A 20,396-nucleotide genomic window follows, 5' to 3' on the forward strand; every position below is an offset into this window, starting at 1 on the left:
TATGTTTTTTTTGGTTGTTTTTTCTTGAATTTTCAAAGAAAAACACAAAAATTGAAAGTCATGAAAGAAATGAGAAGAAAAATAAAAAAGCCTAATTATTATATTTTCAATTGTGATTGTTTGCAATTCACTCAAGATCCAAAGACATGAAAACAAAAATGTCGTAAATGAAAAACGAGATAAATGCGATTTGTTGAAAAATCTCGTTCTCAACTCTTCCTTTTGGTGACTTTCTGTTTTCATTTACAACAAAAACACAAGCACACAACTGCTTGGTGCATTACAGATTGCTATACCAATCATTTTTGCAACTTTTCCATCAAACAACATAACATTTTATACTTTTCCAACAAGCATGAAAGAGAAAAGAAAAGAAAGAAAGAAAAAAAAAAAAGAATAGAAAATAAGCAGCTTATTTTGCAGACTTCTTCCCCACAATCCTCGGGGAAGGCTTGTAGACAGAAGACGGCGGAGTTTCGCTGAACACAGCCGGCTCTCCTCTCTCGTCGCTGCGGCTGCGAGAACTCGAATGCGATGGGCGATACGACGATGACGGCGAAGAATAAGAAGGAGACTTGTAGCGGGGCGTCTGGTAGCTCGAGTGGGAGTTTGGCTTGAGATAGTATCCGTTCGTGTCCTTTGTGGGCGAAGGGGAGGAGTAGGGGCTGCTCGACAGGTACGACGAGGACGAAGGAGAAGGAGAAGGAGAAGAAGGAGAGCGAGAAGAAGAATAAGAAGAAGGCGATGAGTAGAGAGAGGCAGAAGGCTGAGTGGGGAAGAAAGAGGAGGCATCGCGTGCTGATGAGCGGGTGGGGCGGCTGGTATCGCGGTAGCCGAAGCGGCGGAAATCAGTCACGTCTCTGCTGTTTGTGTGCTCGTCCTTCAGCTGCGATGGAACTTTTAGTCATAAAATGAATGGAAAAGAATATTGTTTGCAAAAAAGGAAAACAAAGAAAAGTGAGATTGATACAGAAAAATTACAAAAATAAAATAAAATAAACTTTTCAATAAACATTTCTGTAAGGCACACTTTTATCAGCACATTTCCCCACAAAGTCGACATTCACCCTGTTTTTCAATGCCTGGCATCTGGAACTGTATTTTTTTAAATAATGAAAAAGAATAGAAATGGAACATGAATATGACAATAATAATAACAACAAGAAAAAGAAGAAGCATCTCAAACGTGTAGTCTGCTCCGTCGCATCCGCAGAAAGTCTGTCCAGTTGGATTTGTGTTGAGCACAACTGCATCTGCATCGCCTTCGCCTGTGTCTCTTCTTCTCTGCCGCTCTTCCTTCTCTTCTCTCTTTTCCCTCTCTTCCCTCGCCCTCCTCTCTCTCCTCTCCTTCTCGCTCGCCTTCTCCTTCTCCCTCTCCATCGCCTCCTTCTCTGCCATCACCTCCTCTTCGCCTTCGATCACCAGCTTCCCTTTCATCAGCGCCTTCATCTCTTTCTCTCCGAGTGTCACATCGTCCTCACACACATCTGGCGCATACCCACACACCCCTTCAATGCTGCTGTTCCAACACGCCCCGTCTGGCTTTCTGTGGATCGTTGTGGAGAAATCAATAGACAAGAAAAAGATAAAAGGAAGAAAGAAAAGACATGACAGAAATATTCAAAACCCAATCACAGAAAAATGAAGTCGTATTAATAAATGTGCATGTCAAAATAAAGAGAAGAGCCAATGAAGAGTCAAATAAAGAAATCAATAAGAAAAACACAAAAGCAACAAAAGATGTTGCAAAAGAGACAAACATGCACATTTCTCCTGGTCTGCAGTCAATGTCATACGCACAGCTGATCTTCTTCTGTGTCTTTGAGCCCAACGAAGAAGAAGAATAAGAAGGAGAGGCAGAAGAAGACGAAGTGAGGGAAGAAAGCGCAGTGGAAGGCAGAGAATAAGGCGAAGGCGCTGCGAAAAGCGGCTGCTGCACGTTGAACTGCTGATTGCGCAGGGCAAACGAAGAGAACGAGGCTGTTTGTGGAGTCATTGAAGGAATGGCAGACACATCTGACAGTTTTGGTGGTTGAGAAGAAGAAGAAGGAGAAGAAGAAGAAGAAGCAGAAAGAGGGAAGTTCTGTTCCATTCCCAGTGTCTGATGGAAGCCAGAGGAAGAGGAAGAGCGAAGAGGGTCAGTTGACTTCACCACTTTCTCTGAGTGTGTGTTGGTTGTTGATTTGTGGGTGGAGAAAGAAGGAGGAACAGAAGAAAAGAGCTTGGAAGGAGAAGAGAAGGAAGAAGCAGTTAAAGATGGAGAAGAAGAAGGAGAAGGAGAAGGAGAAGGAGAAGAGGATGATGAGGATGAAGGTTGTTCATAGAAAGGTGTGGAAAAGTGAGAAGGCGGAGAAAAAGGAGTGTAGAAGGAGGAAGGCGTTGATGGGTCTATTGGCGTTGATGTTGAGAAAGAAGGGATGAAAGAAGAAGACGATGAAGTTGAAGGAGAAGAAGAGGGAGAAGAAGAAGATGAAGAAGAAGAAGGAGAAGGGAATTCAGGAATAGAGATTGGAGAGAGAGGCGGGAGTGGCTCATCGAACAGCGAGGAAGAAGGAGGCAAGTCAGAAGAAGCGAAAGAAGAAAACTGAGAAGGTGAAGAAAGCGGGCGAAGAGGCTGAGAAGCATCTGCCCCTGCCATTTTATGCACAGCCACATTCTCATTCACTTTCTGTTTTGTGTGTTGATTTCCAACAATTTCATCATTCCTCTTCTTCATCATCATCTTCTGTTCTTCTTCTTCTTGTTGTTGGTGTTGTTGTTGTGAGCTGTTGTGTCTGAGAATGTCAGCTACGCTGCTGTCGTCGAAGGAGGGTGAGAGAGCATTCGCCATCAGAGGAAGAAGCGTGTGGCGTGGTAGAGGCGGATGAGACGAGCCAATGGCTGTATGCGGAGGTGCTGTTTGAACGAATTCTTTGCTTTGCTGCTTTGCCAGCTGCTTCTCAGCAGGTTCTTTGGATTTTTCGGCAGCTTCCTTTTTGAGGTGCTCTTTCAGCTTTTCTTCCTCCAGCAGCTCATCTGCTGACTCATATCTCGAAAACTCCTTCTTCTTTATGTCTGCTTTGCTTGGCTGTTTGTGCTCTTCATTGGAAGTATTTTCGTTTTGTATGGCTTCATCAACTTCTCTTTTTGGATATCTTCCATTTTCTTGCATGCTGTTAAATTTCTCTCTCGCTACACTTTCTGAATCAATTGTCATTGTATCGTTCGTTTCTTCTGCTTCTTTTTTCTTTCTTGCAGCTGATGATGATGCTGCATTGCCAACTTCATAGCGAGATTCTTTCACTTCAATCTTCTCTTCACCGTTGGCATTCATCTGCCCATCTTCTCTTTCATCTTCTTTTGTCATGTCCTTTTTCGCATTCGCTCCACTATTTTTCAGTGAAGGCGGCATTGCAAATCCGTCTGGAAATGTGAAATGCCTTTCAATTTCGTTTTCTTTCTTTCCACTTGAAACCCCTTTTTCATTTTCATTCATGCCCAACGTTGGATATCTCGGTGCATGCCCAATTTTTGCTTTTTCTGCACTAAAAGCATCGTCAATATTTCTTTCCAACTGCAAATTTCTGTCTGCTTTCTTTAGGAATTCGTCAGCGCGTGCCTGGTCATAATTTTCTGTCTTTCCATGAGCTGACCTTGGAGAAACCAGTCCAAATTGCGAGTGCTGAACTGGCTGCATAAATGTGGCAGAAGGAGAAACGCGCGCTGGTAATGAAGAAGAAAGAATCGGAGATTGATATGGTGCATTTTCTTCAAAATCGTGCTGTGTTTCTGTTGAATAAAGAGGATGAGATGTTTCACGAGGTTGAGTTATCGCTTGAAGAAAACGCTGCTTCGAGACGTGATAAACATCATCTGTTGGAATTTGTTGCGATGAAGGCTCAGAAGAAAAAAATGTATTTGATGGAGTGTTTGCTGGGATTTGTATATCTGGAATTCGTAATGAATCATCGTCAATTGTTTGTGAATTCTTTGGTTTGTCAGTGACAGAAGGTATTCTTGATTCATCATTTGGATTTGCGCGTAATTGTTGATTATTTGGTTGCGCATTAACCTTCACTTTTATTCGTTCATTCAAAATGCCTTGTTTTGAATTTTCGATTGAAGTTGTGAACTTCGATGATAAACTTTTTCGTGGATTCTCTCCTGCATTAGACAAATCTATGCGAGTTCCATGCTGGATTTTTGAAATAAAAATGTATAAAAATAACGATTTCTATTCTGCAAACCTTATTCAATGTCAAACATGGATAAAATGCAATTAAAATACAAATGCAGGAAAATAAACGAAACAAAAAAATTGTTTTCATATGGCTGCATGAAGAGGCCATAAATTAAACCCAAGTAGCTTTTCGATTTATTAAAAACTCGTCATTGTTTTCTCAATAAAATATTGTGGGATATTTCTCCAAGCAATCAATTTTTCGAAAAAAGAGAAAAAGTTTAGCATTCTTTATTTCATTACTGCAGTATATTGCGAAATAATTATCTTTATACCGGATTTATCCAATGATTATCACAACTTGTACCAAAATGTTCGTGGCAATTTTCGCATTTAACTATTGAAGCAAAGCAGATATAGCTATCTTCAAATATCATCAATCCTTTTAACTTATTCATTTTTATAAAAATGCTATTCATGCGATTGCCGTATTGCATTAACAGTTTACAAAATTGCTAAAAGAATTCATCGAATGTTTTGATAAATTAAGAGAAAAGTAAAAATCAAAATTTGAAATTAATAAATTCATTTTTGTTTATCAATTTCATGCTGGATAATGACATTTACCGAGAAAGTGCCTGTAGCGTGCATAAAAGTTGAAAATATGCATATATCCCTCAAAACAATATGCAAATACCTTCTCTTTTATCTTCTTCAGATGGAGTGAGAGTATTTGATTCAAATGCCTGGAAGAGTCGGTGGAAGTGGGATGTTTCCGTTGTGGATGCCTGTGATGCGAAGAGGGAGCATTTCAATCATTTGCTTGCACATTTCGATCTGATAAAGAGAAAATAAAAATACAAAAATGAAAAAGAAAAAAAGGAAGAAAAAATGAAATATTGTAATCAAAATAAATTTCAAATAGAAAATATTAGTATTTTTTTTGTTTATTCAAACCTCTTTTTGGAAAAATGTTTTGATTTTGTTGTTTTCATAGAATGAAACAGAATATCTGTATTCGTCCAGCGAGCATTTCAGGTTCTCTTCGTATTTTTCCTTGTTGAGTACACAAAACCTTCCAAACAGCCTGGCGATGCTGAAGTGCGTGGACAGGTACAGCTGAAGACTGTCTTCTGGTATCTTCGGATACGACGACGGAGGCTTTCGGACAATCAGTGGTTGAATGCGAGAAGAAGAAGAAGAAGATGATGATGAGCTCATTCCAGTCTGTGCAGAGTAGGATGCTGCGGAATATCCTGTGTAGTCTGCATCAGGCTGGTCAAACGGTGCCAGCAGTATTCGGAAGTGAGTGATGGCACCATTCACATACTCATCTATCTGCGCCACCAAACTTGCCTCTTTCCCTTTCTCGTAGTGTGCCTGCTGAATCTTCAGATCTGCCAGCCTCTCATACGCCGTGGCCACTTCGTGTGACAGGTCTCCGATAGTCATCCGATACGACGCCGGATTCAGCTGCTTGACGAGGGGCTGCAGGAGCGTGACTGTCCTCTTCAGCAGCTTGCAGACGGTTGCAATGTCAGACGGGTAGAACGGCACCATCGCCTGGTAGAGCGACGAGATGTCCAGCTGAATCGCCACGTGGTCTGTCACAAACCCATCAAGCACATAATACTTCGCAGCTGCGTTGAACAGAGCCAGCCCCCTTTTGAACAAAGCAGAGGCTGAGGAGAAAGTAGGCTCAGACTCTGAGGAATATGCAGGTGAAGACGCTGATGACGATGCAGATGCTGAAGAATTGCGTGGCTCAGAGTCGATAGTTGTTTGAAGATAATCCGAAATGCGACGTGGAGATGAGCCAACAGGTGGGACAACACCTGGATGCACATCAATCACAGAGAAGAGGGACGAAGGTGAAAATTCCAGAGCACCTGCAAGAAGCTCCTCTTTAGTCTTCTCGATTTCAGCCAGATCCTGCATTTTCCTTGCCTTGCGCCTCTCTTCTGATTCTTCTTTTTGCTTCTTTTTTTCATTCATAAATTCTTCTCTCTCTTTCAAAAACTCATCGTTTGTGCCTTCTTTCTTTTGCCGTTCAATAGTCATTATCTCTTCTTTCCGCTCTGCCATATCCTTCAGTTCTGCCAAATACAAACGAGCTTTTGTTAAAGAAAGTTGGGCCATCGTTTGCTGTTCTTCTTCAGATGAAGCAGCATCAGCCTGTTTCTCTGTTTTTTCCTTAATTACAATGTCAGCTTCTTTCATGCACGCTTCAGCACGTTCAAATTGTCTTGTATCTATGTAGTGAGTTGCCATTGAACAACAATTCCCGACCCAATCAAATGGTATGTATTCACCGAATTCAAGTTGCCTTGAAAGAGTAACCTCACAATACTCACCCCCCAAATCACGATCCCCAATTTGAGTTAGAACCTGTGCTTTATAAAACAACGTAAGTGTATGCATGCTTTCAGATAAAGGTGTGATATTATCGGAGTCTTTTGATTTTTCAATAAGATAAGCTGATTCTGATTTATTGAAAAAGTCCATGGCTTTTGAATGCTCGCTTCGATTTGCCCATAGTACTCCGATTTGATTATATCCATTTATTAAAGCTACAGCATTTTCAATGGGGCGTTTTGCAAGGGTTGGCATACTTGCCATTAAACGACTTTCTCCAGCAGATACCTCTTCGCCTTCAATCTCAACGCATCCGCAAAGGTAATTCATTTGCGCAAGCATAATATCAATATCCGCTCGTTTATTTGGTTCAATGTCCATCTGGAGCAAACGCGTTAAATGAGCCTGGTATTTATCAAGATACGTCACAGCTTCATATTTTGATTTGAATGGCGTTTCCTGTGGATCTTGAATAGAAATTAATCTTTTGAATTCACTTATTACTTTTGGAAAATCGTTAGCAAAAGACTCTTCAAGTGAATCAGAATATTCCTGAACTTCTGAAGTCATATAAAATTTTATGGGTGCATTGACTTTCACAAATGTTGATATTTGTTGAAGATCTTTTCAACAACAAATCCTTTTTCACTTCAATAAAAAGAACGAACAAAGATTGACTGCAAACAAATTCGTTTCTTTTGACTTGTGAAATTCATTTTTTAAATGTTGAGAATCTTTTCAGGACAAATTGAATACGAAAGTTTACACAAATTTTTCGTTTTATAATTCAATTTAAAAAAATATACAAATATATGCATTTGATTAGAAACAATCATTTTTGTGTATATCGTATCTTTATTGCATAACTTATAAATTTTCTCTTCTTCTTCACTGTGTAATAATCAAAGAGAACTTTTCAAATATTTTTTATTTTATCCTTATCACAGAAACAATCACCAAAAAGATATTTTTTATTTCTAAGATTGAAAGTCATTCGTTTTTATATGTTAAAAAATGAACATTTTTTGTTTATTGAGAAAAAATAAAAAAAGAAAAAGATAACTTATTCAAAAAGAAATTATTGAAAGCAATTTATTCTCATTCCACGTATAAATAGTTATGCTTTCAGTTTGTGAATGTCATTATTTCCGATGAATTGACAAAATAGAACAACACTCTGAATTTGCAAAAAAAAAAATCAAAAATATCATCAATGTTTCTTCATAAATATTTTTCCTGTCAATATATTCTTAAAAACTGGATTATTTTTGTAAATTAACTTTGATTTGAACTAGCAAGAAAAACAGTTAGACACATACCCAACATAAGGAATCCCATCGAATTTGTTGCTTTTTAATTTTTTTTTATTAATCGATGTTTGCCACTTTTTCCATCCATTTTTACATTAAATGTGAATTTTCGATTGTTATATACAAATTTCTTGCATTTTTAAAAACACTATTTCCAGGGGTTGTTGTTCCAGCAACTATGTTTTCCAAAATACTGAAGCTGAGACTTATTACGGTCATGTTGTCAAAAAATACAAAGAGTTAATAACAGAGGATCCTTCTGATGCAGTTAAAAACTTTCTGCCTACCACTGCTCAAAGCTTAACCAAAATTCCACATCGCACTTTTCTTGTTCCTCTACCTTTTGATAACATTCGTCTTAATTCTACCTGTCTTCAAGCACTTCACGAAGGGATGGTTGGTACGCGCTGCATTGTAGAGCTATCTTTGTCCCACTGCTTTTTGGCTGATGATGCAATAAATGTTGTTTCTGAGATGTTGAAGGAGAAACGGATGCTAAGAAAGGTATTTGCTTTTATAAATAACAAACATCATTGCATTTGAATTAATTTTGGAAACATTTTCCTTTTATTATTTCCTTTCTTATTGTCATTTAGTTGGATTTATCATACAATAAAATTGGTCAAGCAGGATTTATCCTTCTTGGTCAATCACTTCGCGCAAATAAAACTCTAAGTACTTTAATTCTCAATCACAACCCCGGTAAAATGGAAGGAGTGATGCATCTTTCTATTGCATTACGGCTCAATAGAACTTTGCTTCGGCTTGGTCTTGGATATCTGGATATGGGTGATGAAGGCGCTTGTCACATAGCGTCAAATATCACGGAGAACAAAAGATTAGCTCATCTGGACTTATCTGGGAATCACATTGGAATGGAAGGAGCACAACAGCTTGTGCTGGCTATTGGACAGAATACGTCTTTGCGCTCAATCGATGTCCAAAACAATCCAATTCCTCAAAGCTATCTGCAGGCAATTGAACAGGTGCTCGAAAGAAATGCAACAGTGGGATACTGTCTGCAGCACATCATCAATGACTTCTGGGAGAAAGTGACATCATCTAACTTGATTGCTGAAGAAGAGACAACTGAAGGAGGAACTCGACTTTACTGGATTACTCCTGGACAGAAACAGACTCAATCAACTGCTTCTTTAAACACTTCTTCCTCTTCCTCTTCATCCTCCTCTTCTTCTTCAATTGACGACGAGGACTCTCTCGACCACAACCAAGAGCTCTCTCTCATCTCCTCAAGCCTCTCTCAGTCCGACCTCACCCAAATGAGCGGGCTGGCCGGGATGCACCTGCCTTCCCGCGAGGCCATCCAGCGGGCTGCGCAGTACCTCGCCCAGCAGTTCGGCCCCTTCGAGCTCCCGTTCCTGCTTCCCGGGCAGCAGCGGCACTCTTCTCTGCGGCGCCCGAGGAAGCTGAGGGTGGGCTATGCAGACACAATCGGCAGAAGGCTGACGATGGAAGATATGATTGTGATCAAGCGGAACTTCCGTTCGCGTCCAGACGAAGATCTGCTTGCAGTGTTTGACGGGCATGGCGGCAGGTCGGCCTCAGAATTCTGCGCTGAGAACCTCCCGCAGATTCTGGCAGCACATCTGGATGCAGGGCAGCCTCCGAACGTGGCGCTGAGAGAGGCCTTTTTGGAGACGAACCAGGAAATGAACCGGTACGACATCAACGACGGTACAACAGGTGCAGTGTGTCTGCTGACCGGAGACAAGATTTACTGTGCGAACGCTGGTGATACCAGAATTGTGCTGTCACGGAAGGGGAGAGCTGTGCGTCTGACGTTCGACCACAAAGCGGATGTGCCAGAGGAAGTTGCTCGAATCCAGGCGCTTGGGGGGCACGTGGTGGACAAGCGAGTGCTGGGCATTTTGGCTGTGGCACGCTCGCTGGGTGACTTCTTCCTGCATCCGTATGTGACAGCAGACCCGTTCCTGACTGTCACTAACATGTCGCCTGGGGACGAGTTCTTGATTTTGGCGTGTGATGGTGTGTGGGATGTGCTGAGCGATGATTTGGCCTGTCAGATTGTGGCAACAGACAACGATCCTGTGCAGGCGAGTCTGAAGCTTATTGATCAGGCGTTCTTGACAGGCAGCACAGATAACATATCTGTGATTGTGGCGTACTTATGAGCATGGGCTCTGGGAAATTGCTGATAGTTTCATTTCTGATAATATCATTGTTAAGATGCTGGAAGTGCTGCAAAGGAATTGAGTGGAATAAACAAGCATGCTTCAAATAAGACATTGGTTTGAATAATTATTTGTTATTGTAATGAAATTTAATGAACTGTGTTTTGTTTCCTTATTGAAACTCTTAATCCATATATAAAAAAATAAAATGACTTTAACATATTTTTGCTTTGCTATTTCAATTAGGCAAGAATTCTTCCAATGTTATGAAAAAGATGAGCATTCATTTCACTGTATATTTTTCCCTCCATTCAACAACGAGTGAATTTGAAAATGAACCTTCTGCAAGTCTTTCCATCATTCTCACATCAAGTTGTTGCCACCTTAGGGTGACATCGTTTATAGTTATCTCAGTGATTTATTTGTTCTATTTTTATTTCAATTCTTTGTTAGGTTATTGTTCGTATGTTTTTTTTTTTTTTTCGATTTGTCTTTCTTTTCAGGTATTTTTATGTTGCTATTTTTTTTAACGTTATTTTTTTAGCTGATTGAGAAACTTTTATAACTTATGGCTGTATATAATGACACCGTTTAATCGTAATTGATTCCGTCTCATTTTGTGCAACTTTTCTGTTTGCGTTTTGCAGCGTGTTTGTTGGAATAAGTTGCAGTCATACACTTCAACGATAACAAGTCTTTTCAAAGACTTCAAAATTTCATCACCGTTCTCGATTAGATTCTTTGATTCCATTTATTGAAACATCTTTGAATATTTGTTTGTTTTTCTTTCAATTTTTTTTGAAAATAAAATACAATTAATTAGTATTCACTTCGATATATTTTTAAAACAGCTTATGAATTTTTGCAAACAGTTGCAAAATTTGTCGAGAAAAAGAAAGCAAAAAGAAAAGAATTCATACTTCTTCATTGTTCAAGAATATTTCACAAGTTCCTTTTTTCACATCCTAAACATTTTCCTATTTCTGATGAAAGTTTGAACAACTTTCATGAATAGTTCAATTACGAAAAGAGAATGATTATCAACAGTTTTTAAAAAATAAAAGCAACATCATTCATTTGACTACCATATGAAATAAACTTGCTCTTTAATTGCTTCTGTATCATGTATTATTTTGGTGACGTGAAATAATAACATATGCTCACAAAAATAAAATAAAAAAATAAAATAAAAATTAAAAAACTCACATTATCTAAATGTTCAAAAATGGATTTGTAAAATATAATTATTGAATAACATGTGAGGCTCATAATAATTATCTAATATAATTATTACATGTTACTTTCAAAAGAAAAAAAAAAGGCACTCCTAATGAAAAATAGCTATAAAACAAAACATAATAAATAGCTGTTGAAATATTGAGTGAAAGCTTTAATCATCACCCACTTAGAAAAGAAAGTTTTTTTTTTTGACTAGATCTATTTTCATCTCCTTTTCATCTCCTTCCAATCTCTCAGTAGTCAGAAGGAAATATGTATGTATGTATGCATGTATGTATGTATATAAGCGCTCCACTTTCATGCACTGAATTAATATCTCACACATGCTGATCTTGGCAGCCCCTCCACTTCCACAGGTGACACACCTTCAGCTTTTTCTTTCCCGCTCAAAACATCAGCCACAGCCAGCACAGCATCATCCCAGCTGTTGTACACAGCAATGAGTGTTGGGGAGTTAGATTCAGAAAGAATGTACGGAGTGTCCAGTGCCACTGTAACAGATGCCTGCTCATCCAAATCTTCTTTCGTCTGATGGTACCCCACAAGTCGCACAATGCTTTTGGCTTCTGCTCTGTTATCTGTTACTCGTATTCCGTTTTTAGACAGCCTCTCCTTCATCAGTTGAACCTGCGTTGTATAAGAATTGCCAGAGCAGGAGACAAACACTGGATTTGTGACAAGAGGACCACTGCACCTGCCACGCAATACGGTCACCGCTCTCTTTTGCAGCCACTTTGCAAAGGACTTCTTTTCTTGTGTATTCAGCTTTGATAAGTCTGGCTGCTTGTAGCTGGACAGACGTAGTCTCAAAGATATGATTTTTGAAGCTTTTTCAGTCACAAGATTCTTGCTTAATCTCCCAGATTCGATGGCCTCTTTAATTCCTTTTGTTGCTTTCTCCAAATCAGGAGGCATCAAAAGCACATCATTTCCTGCCAAAAGCGCACGGACTGCTGCTTCTCCTGCATCCCACTGAAGGGCTGGCTCCATTGCCATGGAATCTGTAAAAACCACACCGTTGAAATGCAGCTGCTTCTTCAACAGGTCGGTTACAATTTTGGATGAAAATGAAGATGGAACAGAATCATCAATTGCAGTTACATTAAGATGCCCTACCATTGCTGTCCAAGTTCCCTCTGCTATTCCTCTTTTAAATGGAGGAAGATCCGTCTTTTGTAATTCCTCAATAGATTGCTGAAGTAATGGAAGTGATTTGTGGCTATCAGTGGATGTATTTCCGTGACCAGGAAAATGCTTAACTGTTGCCGCAATTCCCATGCTCTGCATTCCGCTAATCGATGCAATAACATTGTTGGTAACATTCGTTGGCAAATCTCCAAATGATCTGGATCCGATAACTGGATTCTTATAATTTGTTTGAACATCAGCACTTGGAGCGAAGTCCATGTTAAAGCCAAGAGCAGCAAGATCTTCAGCAGCGTACTTCCATCCTCTTTGAACGTAATCATAATTTCTGACGGCTGCAAGTGCCATTGCAGATGGAAGGCCCATAAGCCCTGTTCTCACACGGGCCACAACACCAAATTCCTGATCGACTGAAAGAAGAGGATCAGCATCAAATCCAGCTTCTCTTGCAACCTCTCTCCCAACTTTTTTCATTCGGTCAGTTAAATCACGAAGATATTCGGGAGCATTTTTAACTTTATCTGTAACAGAACCATCGAGAATAAATCCGCAAACACGGTATTTTCTAAACGTCTCTTGGAAGGTCTCTGGCTTGTTCAACATTGAATGAACAGGCATCAAAAGTTGACCAATAAGATCGTCAATTGGCATTTCCCTTGCTATTCTCTGCGCCCTTCGTAAATAGTCTATCTCCTCAAACGAACTTTCAAAGCAGTTAACATGCAAAAGAGAAAGGAAGAAAATTGAATAAAACATTATTCGTTTAAGTTTTATGGAATCGATCCAAATATCATTTTTTCATTCAACATGAAAAGAAATTGAAAAATTGAAATTTGCAGAATATTAAAATAGATGATAGAAATTTATCAAATTTGACAGATAAATAAATGCATTGCCATTTCTTTTTTTGTTAAAATTCATTTGCAGACACAAATTCTGAAAGTATTAACTTTGAAGACTTAAAATTGTTCTTCACTTAAAACATCCACTGGACTCAACTTTAAACTCTCGCTTAAATCTTTAAAAACAATATACAAACATAAAAAATACAAAGCTACGTATTTGGTGAGTAAACATTAAGTACTATTTAATTTACGTAAAAATACTTATTTGTTGAATAACTTTTGAAAGAATCAAGCAATACTTTTCAATTCGTTTAATTTCAAAAATATAATCATTGAAAAATAATACTAAGAACTTGTTCACATCGTGCGAATAAAAATTCTCGAAATGAAAAAATGAATGAAACCACACAATTCAGAAAGGAGTGAGGAGAGAAACACATTTCATCAATTCAATTGAAACATTAAAAATAACATTTCAATCAATTGAATATTCTGCTAACTTCTCAAGCCTCAGCTGCTTCTCAATTATGTTTTCAATCATTAATAAAACAGAAGATACTAAATCATTTAGTATTCTTCGCCACCTTCTCCCTCTTCCTCGTCTTCACCTGATTCAGCACCAACTTCTTCGTAATCTTTCTCAAGAGCAGCAAGATCTTCTCTTGCTTCTGAGAATTCTCCTTCTTCCATACCTTCTCCAACGTACCAGTGGACGAAGGCTCTCTTGGCGTACATAAGATCGAATTTGTGATCGATTCTTGAGAACACCTCAGCAATGGCTGTTGAGTTGGAGATCATGCAAACAGCTCTTTGGACTTTAGCCAAATCTCCTCCTGGAACAACTGTTGGTGGTTGATAGTTAATACCGCATTTGAATCCAGTTGGGCACCAGTCGACAAATTGGATTGTTCTCTTTGTCTTGGTGGTTGCAACAGCTGCGTTGACATCCTTTGGAACAACATCACCACGATACATCATGCAGCAAGCCATGTATTTTCCATGTCTTGGATCGCATTTTGCCATCATGTTTGCTGGTTCGAATGAGGAGTTTGTGATTTCAGCAACTGACAATTGTTCATGATATGCTTTCTCAGCTGAGATAACTGGAGCATATGATGAAAGCATAAAGTGGATACGTGGATATGGCACCAAGTTGGTCTGGAATTCAGTAAGATCAACATTCAAAGCACCATCGAAACGGAGTGATGCAGTCAATGATGAGATGACTTGGGCGATCAATCTGTTCAAGTTGGTGTATGTTGGGCACTCGATATCGAGGGAACGACGGCAGATATCATAGATAGCTTCGTTGTCGAGCATGACGCACACTTCAGTGTGGTTCAAAAGGGAATGAGTTGAAAGAACTGCATTGTATGGTTCAACGCATGCGTTGGAGATTTGTGGGCTTGGGTAAACAGTGAATGACAATTTTGATTTGCGGCCATAGTCAACAGACAAACGTTCAAGCAACAATGATCCCAAACCAGCACCAGTTCCTCCACCAACTGAGCTGAACACCAAGAATCCCTGAAGACCTGTGCACTGGTCAGCAAGTTTACGGATTCTGTCAAGGCACAAGTCAACAATTTCCTTACCAATTGTGTAATGTCCACGAGCATAGTTGTTGGCTGCATCCTCTTTTCCAGAGATGATCTGTTCTGGGTGGAACAACTCTCTGTATGTTCCTGATCTCACTTCATCAGCAACAGTTGGTTCGAGATCGATGAACACTGCACGGGGTACGTGTTTGCCTGCACCAGTCTCAGAGAAGAATGTGTTGAAGGCATCATCTCCTCCTCCGATGGTTTTGTCTGATGGCATCTGTCCATCGGGCTGAATTCCGTGCTCCAAGCAGTACAATTCCCAGCAAGCATTACCAGTTTGGATACCAGCCTGACCAATATGAACTGAGATAACTTCACGCATTTATACTTTTAATATTCTTTGTTGACAACCGCCAGCAATATTGAACTTGTGAGTTTTAATGACTTACTATTTTGGATTAAACCATAAATATTTTTATTAAATTTTATTAAAAAATGAGAAATACAATTTTTAATAAAATATTCATTCTGCAAGTTGTCTCTGAAACATTTTGTGTTAATAAATGAATCAAATTATTGGTTTTTTTTTTTTTTTTTTTTTTTTTTTTTTTTCATCTGTTGATATTTTTCACATGCTCCTCTTGAGCGTTTCTCCATTAAACGATCACTTTCTTCCTCTTCACTTATCCTTCCTCTTCCTCTTCCTTTTCATTTACCAACACCAAATTAATCAATTTTTTTTTATCTTCACTATTCGTTCACAGCTTTTCCTTATTTATCTTTCATCACAAAACCATTCCACAAATTGTCCAACAGATGCACGTTTCTCTTTATCTCAATCTCAATTTTCATTAAATCTTTCTTCAAGCTCCTGTCTGCTTCTCTTGTAAATTCATTCTCATTCCTCTTCATATCCCAATATGTTTTAGCAGTCACGCAAAGAAATGGGAAAAGATAGCATCTGTGATTTGCGAAATTTTGAGAAAATAACTGTCGATATTACTAACTCACAAATCTCAGCCCACTCAACCCAAGCGCCTCCGCAACCAGCGGCGCCATTGCTTCTTCCAGCTTTCCCTGGTTCTCTTTGATTCTCAACACAAACTATCAATGCGCTGTAAAATACTCGCCTTTTTCCTCATTTCCATCACCTCCTTCTCTCCCTCCATTTTCTTCTCCATTTTCTTCTCCCTCTTCTCCCTCTTCTCCCTCTTCTCTCTCTCCTCCAGCACCTTCACGCTCCTCCAACACCACCAGCACAATTGTTGTTGGTGATAGTACCACATCCTCCATCCTCAGCCCCATCGCTTTCTGACCCTTCTCCACAATCTCTTCCATCCTTCATGCAACATCCATTATCTGCACAACTTCTTTGTTCAGCTTCACCACAAGAAGTTTCAACAACTTTTAATGGAACTCCAGTTGTGCTATCATTGATTCCAGCAGAGACTGGTCAAACAGATCAGAAGATTGACTGGAATGGAAGTCGCATCTGCGAACGCAAAGATATGCTTGCACCCTGACTACGCGCCTGTCCATGCAGAAAGTGAGAGGAGTAGAGATACATGCAGGACTGTAAATGTGTAAAAGAGGGACACAACATAACCCCTATGACATCTTAATCTTAATCAGAGACAGCTTCTTGGGCTTTGCATGCAACACACCGTTTCTGGAACTATCATCAACAGACGTCACTGCTGTCCAAAACGGAGCTACTTCTGCAATGCATCTGAAGGATTGACTGTGGATGAGAGAATAATGAAGATCCTTTCTCTAATATTGTAACTTCCTTCTTCTCTTCGCTTCTCCTCCTCCAGAATGGTGAAAAAGAACAGAAAGAAATTTAGATTATATTGATTTAACATTCAAAAAATGCTAAAAAAAGTGATATTATCAATAATATTAAATTAATGAATAAATAAAATTTTTAGTGCAAAGGTTTTAAAGTCAAAGTGATTTATATATGCTATCTGAAAGATCCTGTTTTTATGTTTATAATTATTATTTTTTTATTTATTGAATTTTTCCTTTTTGAGCTTTTTGAAGATTTTGAAATACATCAATTTGCTTGTCATGGTTTCAAAAATGATAATGAAAAATGTTCGCTTTGTTTTGTTTTGTTTTTATAAGAACAATTTTCTGTGGAACGGTTCATCAATTAAAATTGATAAAAAAACTAATCAACACTTATTCTGCAAAATTTTGTTGTGGGATTCTTATTTAAGGCAATGAAAACACACAATTTAGTGGCTAAAAAATATAAAAAATATCAATGAAGTACGCAGCAGCATTACTTTTATCTCAAGTCGGTGGAAAAACACATCCAAAGAAAGCAGATATAATCAACATATTGAAGGCAGCAGGTGCTGAGGTTGATGAAGCCAGAGTTGCCGATTTGATTTCAAAAGTCGGAACGAAAACTGGACAGGAAATCTTAGATGATGGTCTGAGGAAGATGGCTGCAGCGTCATTCGCAGTTGCAGCTGCTGCTCCATCAGCTTCCGCTTCATCAGCTGCTGCAGCACCAGAAAAGGAATCAAAGAAGGAAGAGTCAAAGAAGGAAGAAAAGAAGGAGGAGGAGGAGGAAGAGTTCGAAGGGGTTTGTTTTGATTATGTTTTTGCTTTGTTTAATTATTTAAATTTTTATTTTTTTGAATTACATTTTTTTTTCTAAAGGGAATGTTTGATTTGTTTGGCTAAGTATTTTACGCTGTGCGCTGTACAATTTATTCCATTTCATTCATTTTATTTTTTAAGAAAAAAATCAAAAAAGAAAAAGAAAAAAATAAAAATGAATGAAATGAAAATAATTCTCTTTTTTTTTTTTTTTTTTTGAAATATACAAATTTTTTTTATAAATTTCTTTTCAAATAAATAAACAATTCAAAAAATGATGAAGTTTAGAAATTGTGTTAAATCAATGGTATTGCTATCAAAACACATTTGAGCTTGTTTCATCGTTGTCAAAGTCTCTTAGTTCATGAGCCTTATCAATATCATCTCTCTCATTGTTTACCCTTTCCTCACTGCCCAGAACCTCTCTGCTACCACCTTCTTCTCCTCCACTTTCCAAATCACCTGACAGCATGCAAGCAGCTTCTGTGAACGAGTCTTCCTTCGACTTCATGACAAGCATCATTCAGAAAGATAATTCAATTTTTGGACATGACAGAACACAAATGTTAAGCGATTGGGATGTGGACCTGTTTATATTTCTGGATGGATACTTTGATGATACAATATACGTGGATGGAACATCTGGAGTGGAGAAGGTGTATTGTTGAATGGAGAGGGCACCATGCTTGAGTGTGAATTATGGAATGGAGCGCTCGAAGAGAACACAGAATGCAAAAGAGGAGATTATTCTGAGTGCAAAATCGACGGTAGCTGGATGTGTGGATGTGAGAGGAGTGCATATAAAAGCAAAAGAGGAGGAAACGATAAGAATCGAATGCCAAAGAGAAGTGAGTGGATCTGAAGGAGAGAGCGTTCTGAAGTCAACATCTCTGACGGAAATAGAGTTTATTGGGATTGTCGTTCCATCGAGTTTTAGCAGAACAATCACATCAGTGATTGAGTCAAGCAGTACAAATGGGGAGTTGTGCATAAAGAACTGTGAGATGAGTGTGGTTGGGGGAAAGGAAAACACAATTGGATTTTCACTGATCAAATCAACTGGGAAAATGATTGAATTGGAGTTAATGAAGATTTCAGAAGTGAACTTAACAATTTCGTTTTTTTCATTTTCTCTTTTATCCACAAATGTGAATGAACATGAATACAAAGTGAAACTGTTGAATTGCGCAATGGATGAGAACAGTTTGGATGAATCCTCATTTGGTGAATCTTTGTTGATGATTTCTTCTTCTGTTTTGTTTGAAAACAACAACTTTTCAAACATTGTGAATTCGGGAAGTGGAGAAGAAGGAGGCGTTGCAAAAGCGACGTTGCAAGGGAATGGAAAAATGGAAATTGAATTAACAAATGCGTCATTTTGCACACTTTCAGCAGGGAGTGGGAAAGGAGGATTCTTGTATCTGGATTGCCAAAATTGTTTGAATGAGAAGCCATTTCTTTTTGAAAACGTCTCGTTTGCAAACAACAATGCAGCCATTGGAAAGAATATGTTCATTTTGGGAAATGATTTATACAGTTCTGTGACAAATGATTCATTCAAGTTCGATTATTCCTCAATGAAGGATGATAAAACTCTATATGTGGGAAGTGATTGCAGGTATGAAGAAAAGGATTTGTTCATGTTTCTGATTCCATACAGCTCCTATGAGATATTTATCTCATCGAATGGATTTGATGTTGCAAGATGCGGAAGTGAGGAAGAACCTTGCTTCACGATGTGGAAAGGGATGGAAAACATGAAAGATGGAAATGCAATGAAAACAATTCAAATTGAAGGATCAACTGTTATTCGAGATTCATATGACCTATCCAATTATCAGATCAAAAAGGCTTTTTCGATGGGAGAAGAGAATGTGAAAGCAATATTGAATTTTGAAAAGTCAATTGGAACCCAACTGGAATATTTCATGGGAAATGATGATCATTTTGAATTGACAAAAATCCAACTGCAACTGTCAACTGGATTTGACAACTCAGCCAAAACAATTATTTCGAACAGAAATGGAGATTTGATGATAAGTGGATGCTCATTCCATTCAGAAGCTGGAGTGAACAATGGATTTAATTGTGTGTTTGTGGTTGCGATTGGAGGCAGAGTGGAAGTGAATGGTTTGTCGATGGAATCATGCAATGTTGGAAACAGTATTTTTGCCATTCATGATTCTGGAATTACTTGCCATTTTGTGAATATTCGAGTGGAATCGTTGAATGAAAGCAGAGGATGTCTTCTTCTGATCAAAGGAACTGAATTAACAACAAAGATAAATGAAGAAAATTAAATAGTAAATATCTATATTCGCAAATAAGCAAAAGGTTTCATGTTGGATACATATTTTTAACAATGAAAATAATTCTAATTTCTTGTTAAATAATAAGCATTCAAATGTTTAAGTTCAACTCATGAAGAAATTTGTTTTGAAATGAAGAATTTTGTGAAAAAATCCATCAGAAAACTGTTTTTAATATTGTTTTCACTCAACGGTTATTTTTTTTTTTTTTTTTTGACACAAATCAATTTTGGACTTTTTCTTCAATAAAAAAATTTTTTAATATTTCAAAGTCATCAGCTCTTGAAAATTTTTGTTTTATTATTATTTTTTTATCAAAAATTTGTGGATAGGTAACCAAGATTTCTTTTTTGGTTGTAACCAATTCGGCCATTCAAAATAATTTCTCCTTGAAGCATAATAATGTCGCAGTCTTTTCGATATCGATTATTCACTTGATAATCATTTTTCTTCTGTCAGAGGCTATCATTTTTTGTAAATCATTGTGTTCCTCTATCCACAAAAATTTCCTTTTCCTCTGAAGTTTTCTGAACGTTGTTCGTAAAGGACGTACAACTCCATAATCAAACTTATTTGATTCAAAAATTTTCACAGAGTAAATATGAAACTAAACATTTTCAAAATAAAACCAACGCTGAATAGCAAAGATGAGATGGATGTCCTTCAATAATTAGAAAACCAGGAGAATGAAGTGGAATAAATCGAAGCTAACTGCGTATT

The 20,396-nt window shown here is 38.1% G+C and overlaps 9 protein-coding genes across 9 annotated transcripts; 3 read left to right on the top strand and 6 right to left on the bottom strand.

Annotated features, from left to right (window-relative positions):
- Nucleotides 1-412: 412 nt before the first annotated feature.
- MONOS_4755 (uncharacterized protein) lies at nucleotides 413-4,328 on the bottom strand (the record flags this gene model as incomplete). Its single annotated transcript, XM_067874851.1, has 5 exons — nucleotides 413-897; nucleotides 1,031-1,095; nucleotides 1,187-1,546; nucleotides 1,761-4,174; nucleotides 4,227-4,328. 5 exons carry the CDS (start codon nucleotides 4,326-4,328, stop codon nucleotides 413-415), a joined length of 3,426 nt encoding a protein of 1,141 aa, XP_067726998.1.
- A 305-nt stretch (nucleotides 4,329-4,633) lies between these two features.
- On the bottom strand, nucleotides 4,634-7,084 carry MONOS_4756 (putative KIF1-binding protein; the record flags this gene model as incomplete). The annotated part of the gene is made up of 2 exons (XM_067874852.1): nucleotides 4,634-4,996; nucleotides 5,117-7,084. The coding sequence occupies 2 exons, from the start codon at nucleotides 7,082-7,084 to the stop codon at nucleotides 4,898-4,900; spliced, it is 2,067 nt and encodes a 688-aa protein (XP_067726999.1). The 3' UTR covers nucleotides 4,634-4,897.
- Nucleotides 7,085-7,856: 772 nt separating this feature from the next.
- Nucleotides 7,857-10,859, top strand: MONOS_4757 (putative protein phosphatase 2C). Its single transcript, XM_067874853.1, has 5 exons — nucleotides 7,857-7,890; nucleotides 7,983-8,328; nucleotides 8,421-10,094; nucleotides 10,224-10,440; nucleotides 10,522-10,859. Coding segments are annotated over exons 1-3 (1,905 nt in total). The 5' UTR covers nucleotides 7,857-7,888; the 3' UTR covers nucleotides 9,978-10,094; nucleotides 10,224-10,440; nucleotides 10,522-10,859.
- Nucleotides 10,860-11,087: 228 nt separating this feature from the next.
- MONOS_4758 (putative glycoside hydrolase family 3) lies at nucleotides 11,088-13,128 on the bottom strand. The gene has a single exon (XM_067874854.1). It carries the CDS (start codon nucleotides 13,116-13,118, stop codon nucleotides 11,526-11,528), a length of 1,593 nt encoding a protein of 530 aa, XP_067727001.1. The 5' UTR covers nucleotides 13,119-13,128; the 3' UTR covers nucleotides 11,088-11,525.
- On the bottom strand, nucleotides 13,125-15,211 carry MONOS_4759 (Tubulin alpha chain). The gene has a single exon (XM_067874855.1). It carries the CDS (start codon nucleotides 15,131-15,133, stop codon nucleotides 13,775-13,777), a length of 1,359 nt encoding a protein of 452 aa, XP_067727002.1. The 5' UTR covers nucleotides 15,134-15,211; the 3' UTR covers nucleotides 13,125-13,774.
- Nucleotides 15,212-15,858: 647 nt separating this feature from the next.
- Nucleotides 15,859-16,089, bottom strand: MONOS_4760 (uncharacterized protein; the record flags this gene model as incomplete). The annotated part of the gene is made up of 1 exon (XM_067874857.1): nucleotides 15,859-16,089. The coding sequence occupies one exon, from the start codon at nucleotides 16,087-16,089 to the stop codon at nucleotides 15,859-15,861; it is 231 nt and encodes a 76-aa protein (XP_067727003.1).
- Nucleotides 16,090-16,976: 887 nt separating this feature from the next.
- MONOS_4761 (putative 60S acidic ribosomal protein P2-1) lies at nucleotides 16,977-17,565 on the top strand. Its single transcript, XM_067874858.1, has 2 exons — nucleotides 16,977-17,350; nucleotides 17,428-17,565. The coding sequence occupies exons 1-2, from the start codon at nucleotides 17,024-17,026 to the stop codon at nucleotides 17,449-17,451; spliced, it is 351 nt and encodes a 116-aa protein (XP_067727004.1). The 5' UTR covers nucleotides 16,977-17,023; the 3' UTR covers nucleotides 17,452-17,565.
- A 14-nt stretch (nucleotides 17,566-17,579) lies between these two features.
- MONOS_4762 (uncharacterized protein) lies at nucleotides 17,580-17,890 on the bottom strand (the record flags this gene model as incomplete). Its single annotated transcript, XM_067874859.1, has 1 exon — nucleotides 17,580-17,890. One exon carries the CDS (start codon nucleotides 17,888-17,890, stop codon nucleotides 17,684-17,686), a length of 207 nt encoding a protein of 68 aa, XP_067727005.1. The 3' UTR covers nucleotides 17,580-17,683.
- A 145-nt stretch (nucleotides 17,891-18,035) lies between these two features.
- MONOS_4763 (uncharacterized protein) lies at nucleotides 18,036-19,667 on the top strand (the record flags this gene model as incomplete). Its single annotated transcript, XM_067874860.1, has 1 exon — nucleotides 18,036-19,667. The coding sequence occupies one exon, from the start codon at nucleotides 18,036-18,038 to the stop codon at nucleotides 19,665-19,667; it is 1,632 nt and encodes a 543-aa protein (XP_067727006.1).
- Nucleotides 19,668-20,396: the final 729 nt, after the last annotated feature.

The sequence above is a fragment of the Monocercomonoides exilis genome (assembly GCF_001643675.1).
Source record: "Monocercomonoides exilis strain PA203 chromosome Unknown scaffold24-1337568, whole genome shotgun sequence".
In the NCBI taxonomy this organism is placed as follows: domain Eukaryota; phylum Preaxostyla; order Oxymonadida; family Polymastigidae; genus Monocercomonoides; species Monocercomonoides exilis.

Bases quoted from the DNA above. Each gene is read 5' to 3' on its own strand.
- MONOS_4758 (XM_067874854.1), bottom strand. From the start codon at position 13,118: ATGTTTTATTCAATTTTCTTCCTTTCTCTTTTGCATGTTAACTGCTTT.
- MONOS_4759 (XM_067874855.1), bottom strand. From the start codon at position 15,133: ATGCGTGAAGTTATCTCAGTTCATATTGGTCAGGCTGGTATCCAAACT.
- MONOS_4757 (XM_067874853.1), top strand. The intron at 8,329-8,420 runs GTATTTGCTTTT...ATTGTCATTTAG, and splicing joins AGAAACGGATGCTAAGAAAG to TTGGATTTATCATACAATAA.
- MONOS_4761 (XM_067874858.1), top strand. From the start codon at position 17,024: ATGAAGTACGCAGCAGCATTACTTTTATCTCAAGTCGGTGGAAAAACA. The intron at 17,351-17,427 runs GTTTGTTTTGAT...TTTTTTCTAAAG, and splicing joins AGGAGGAAGAGTTCGAAGGG to GGAATGTTTGATTTGTTTGG.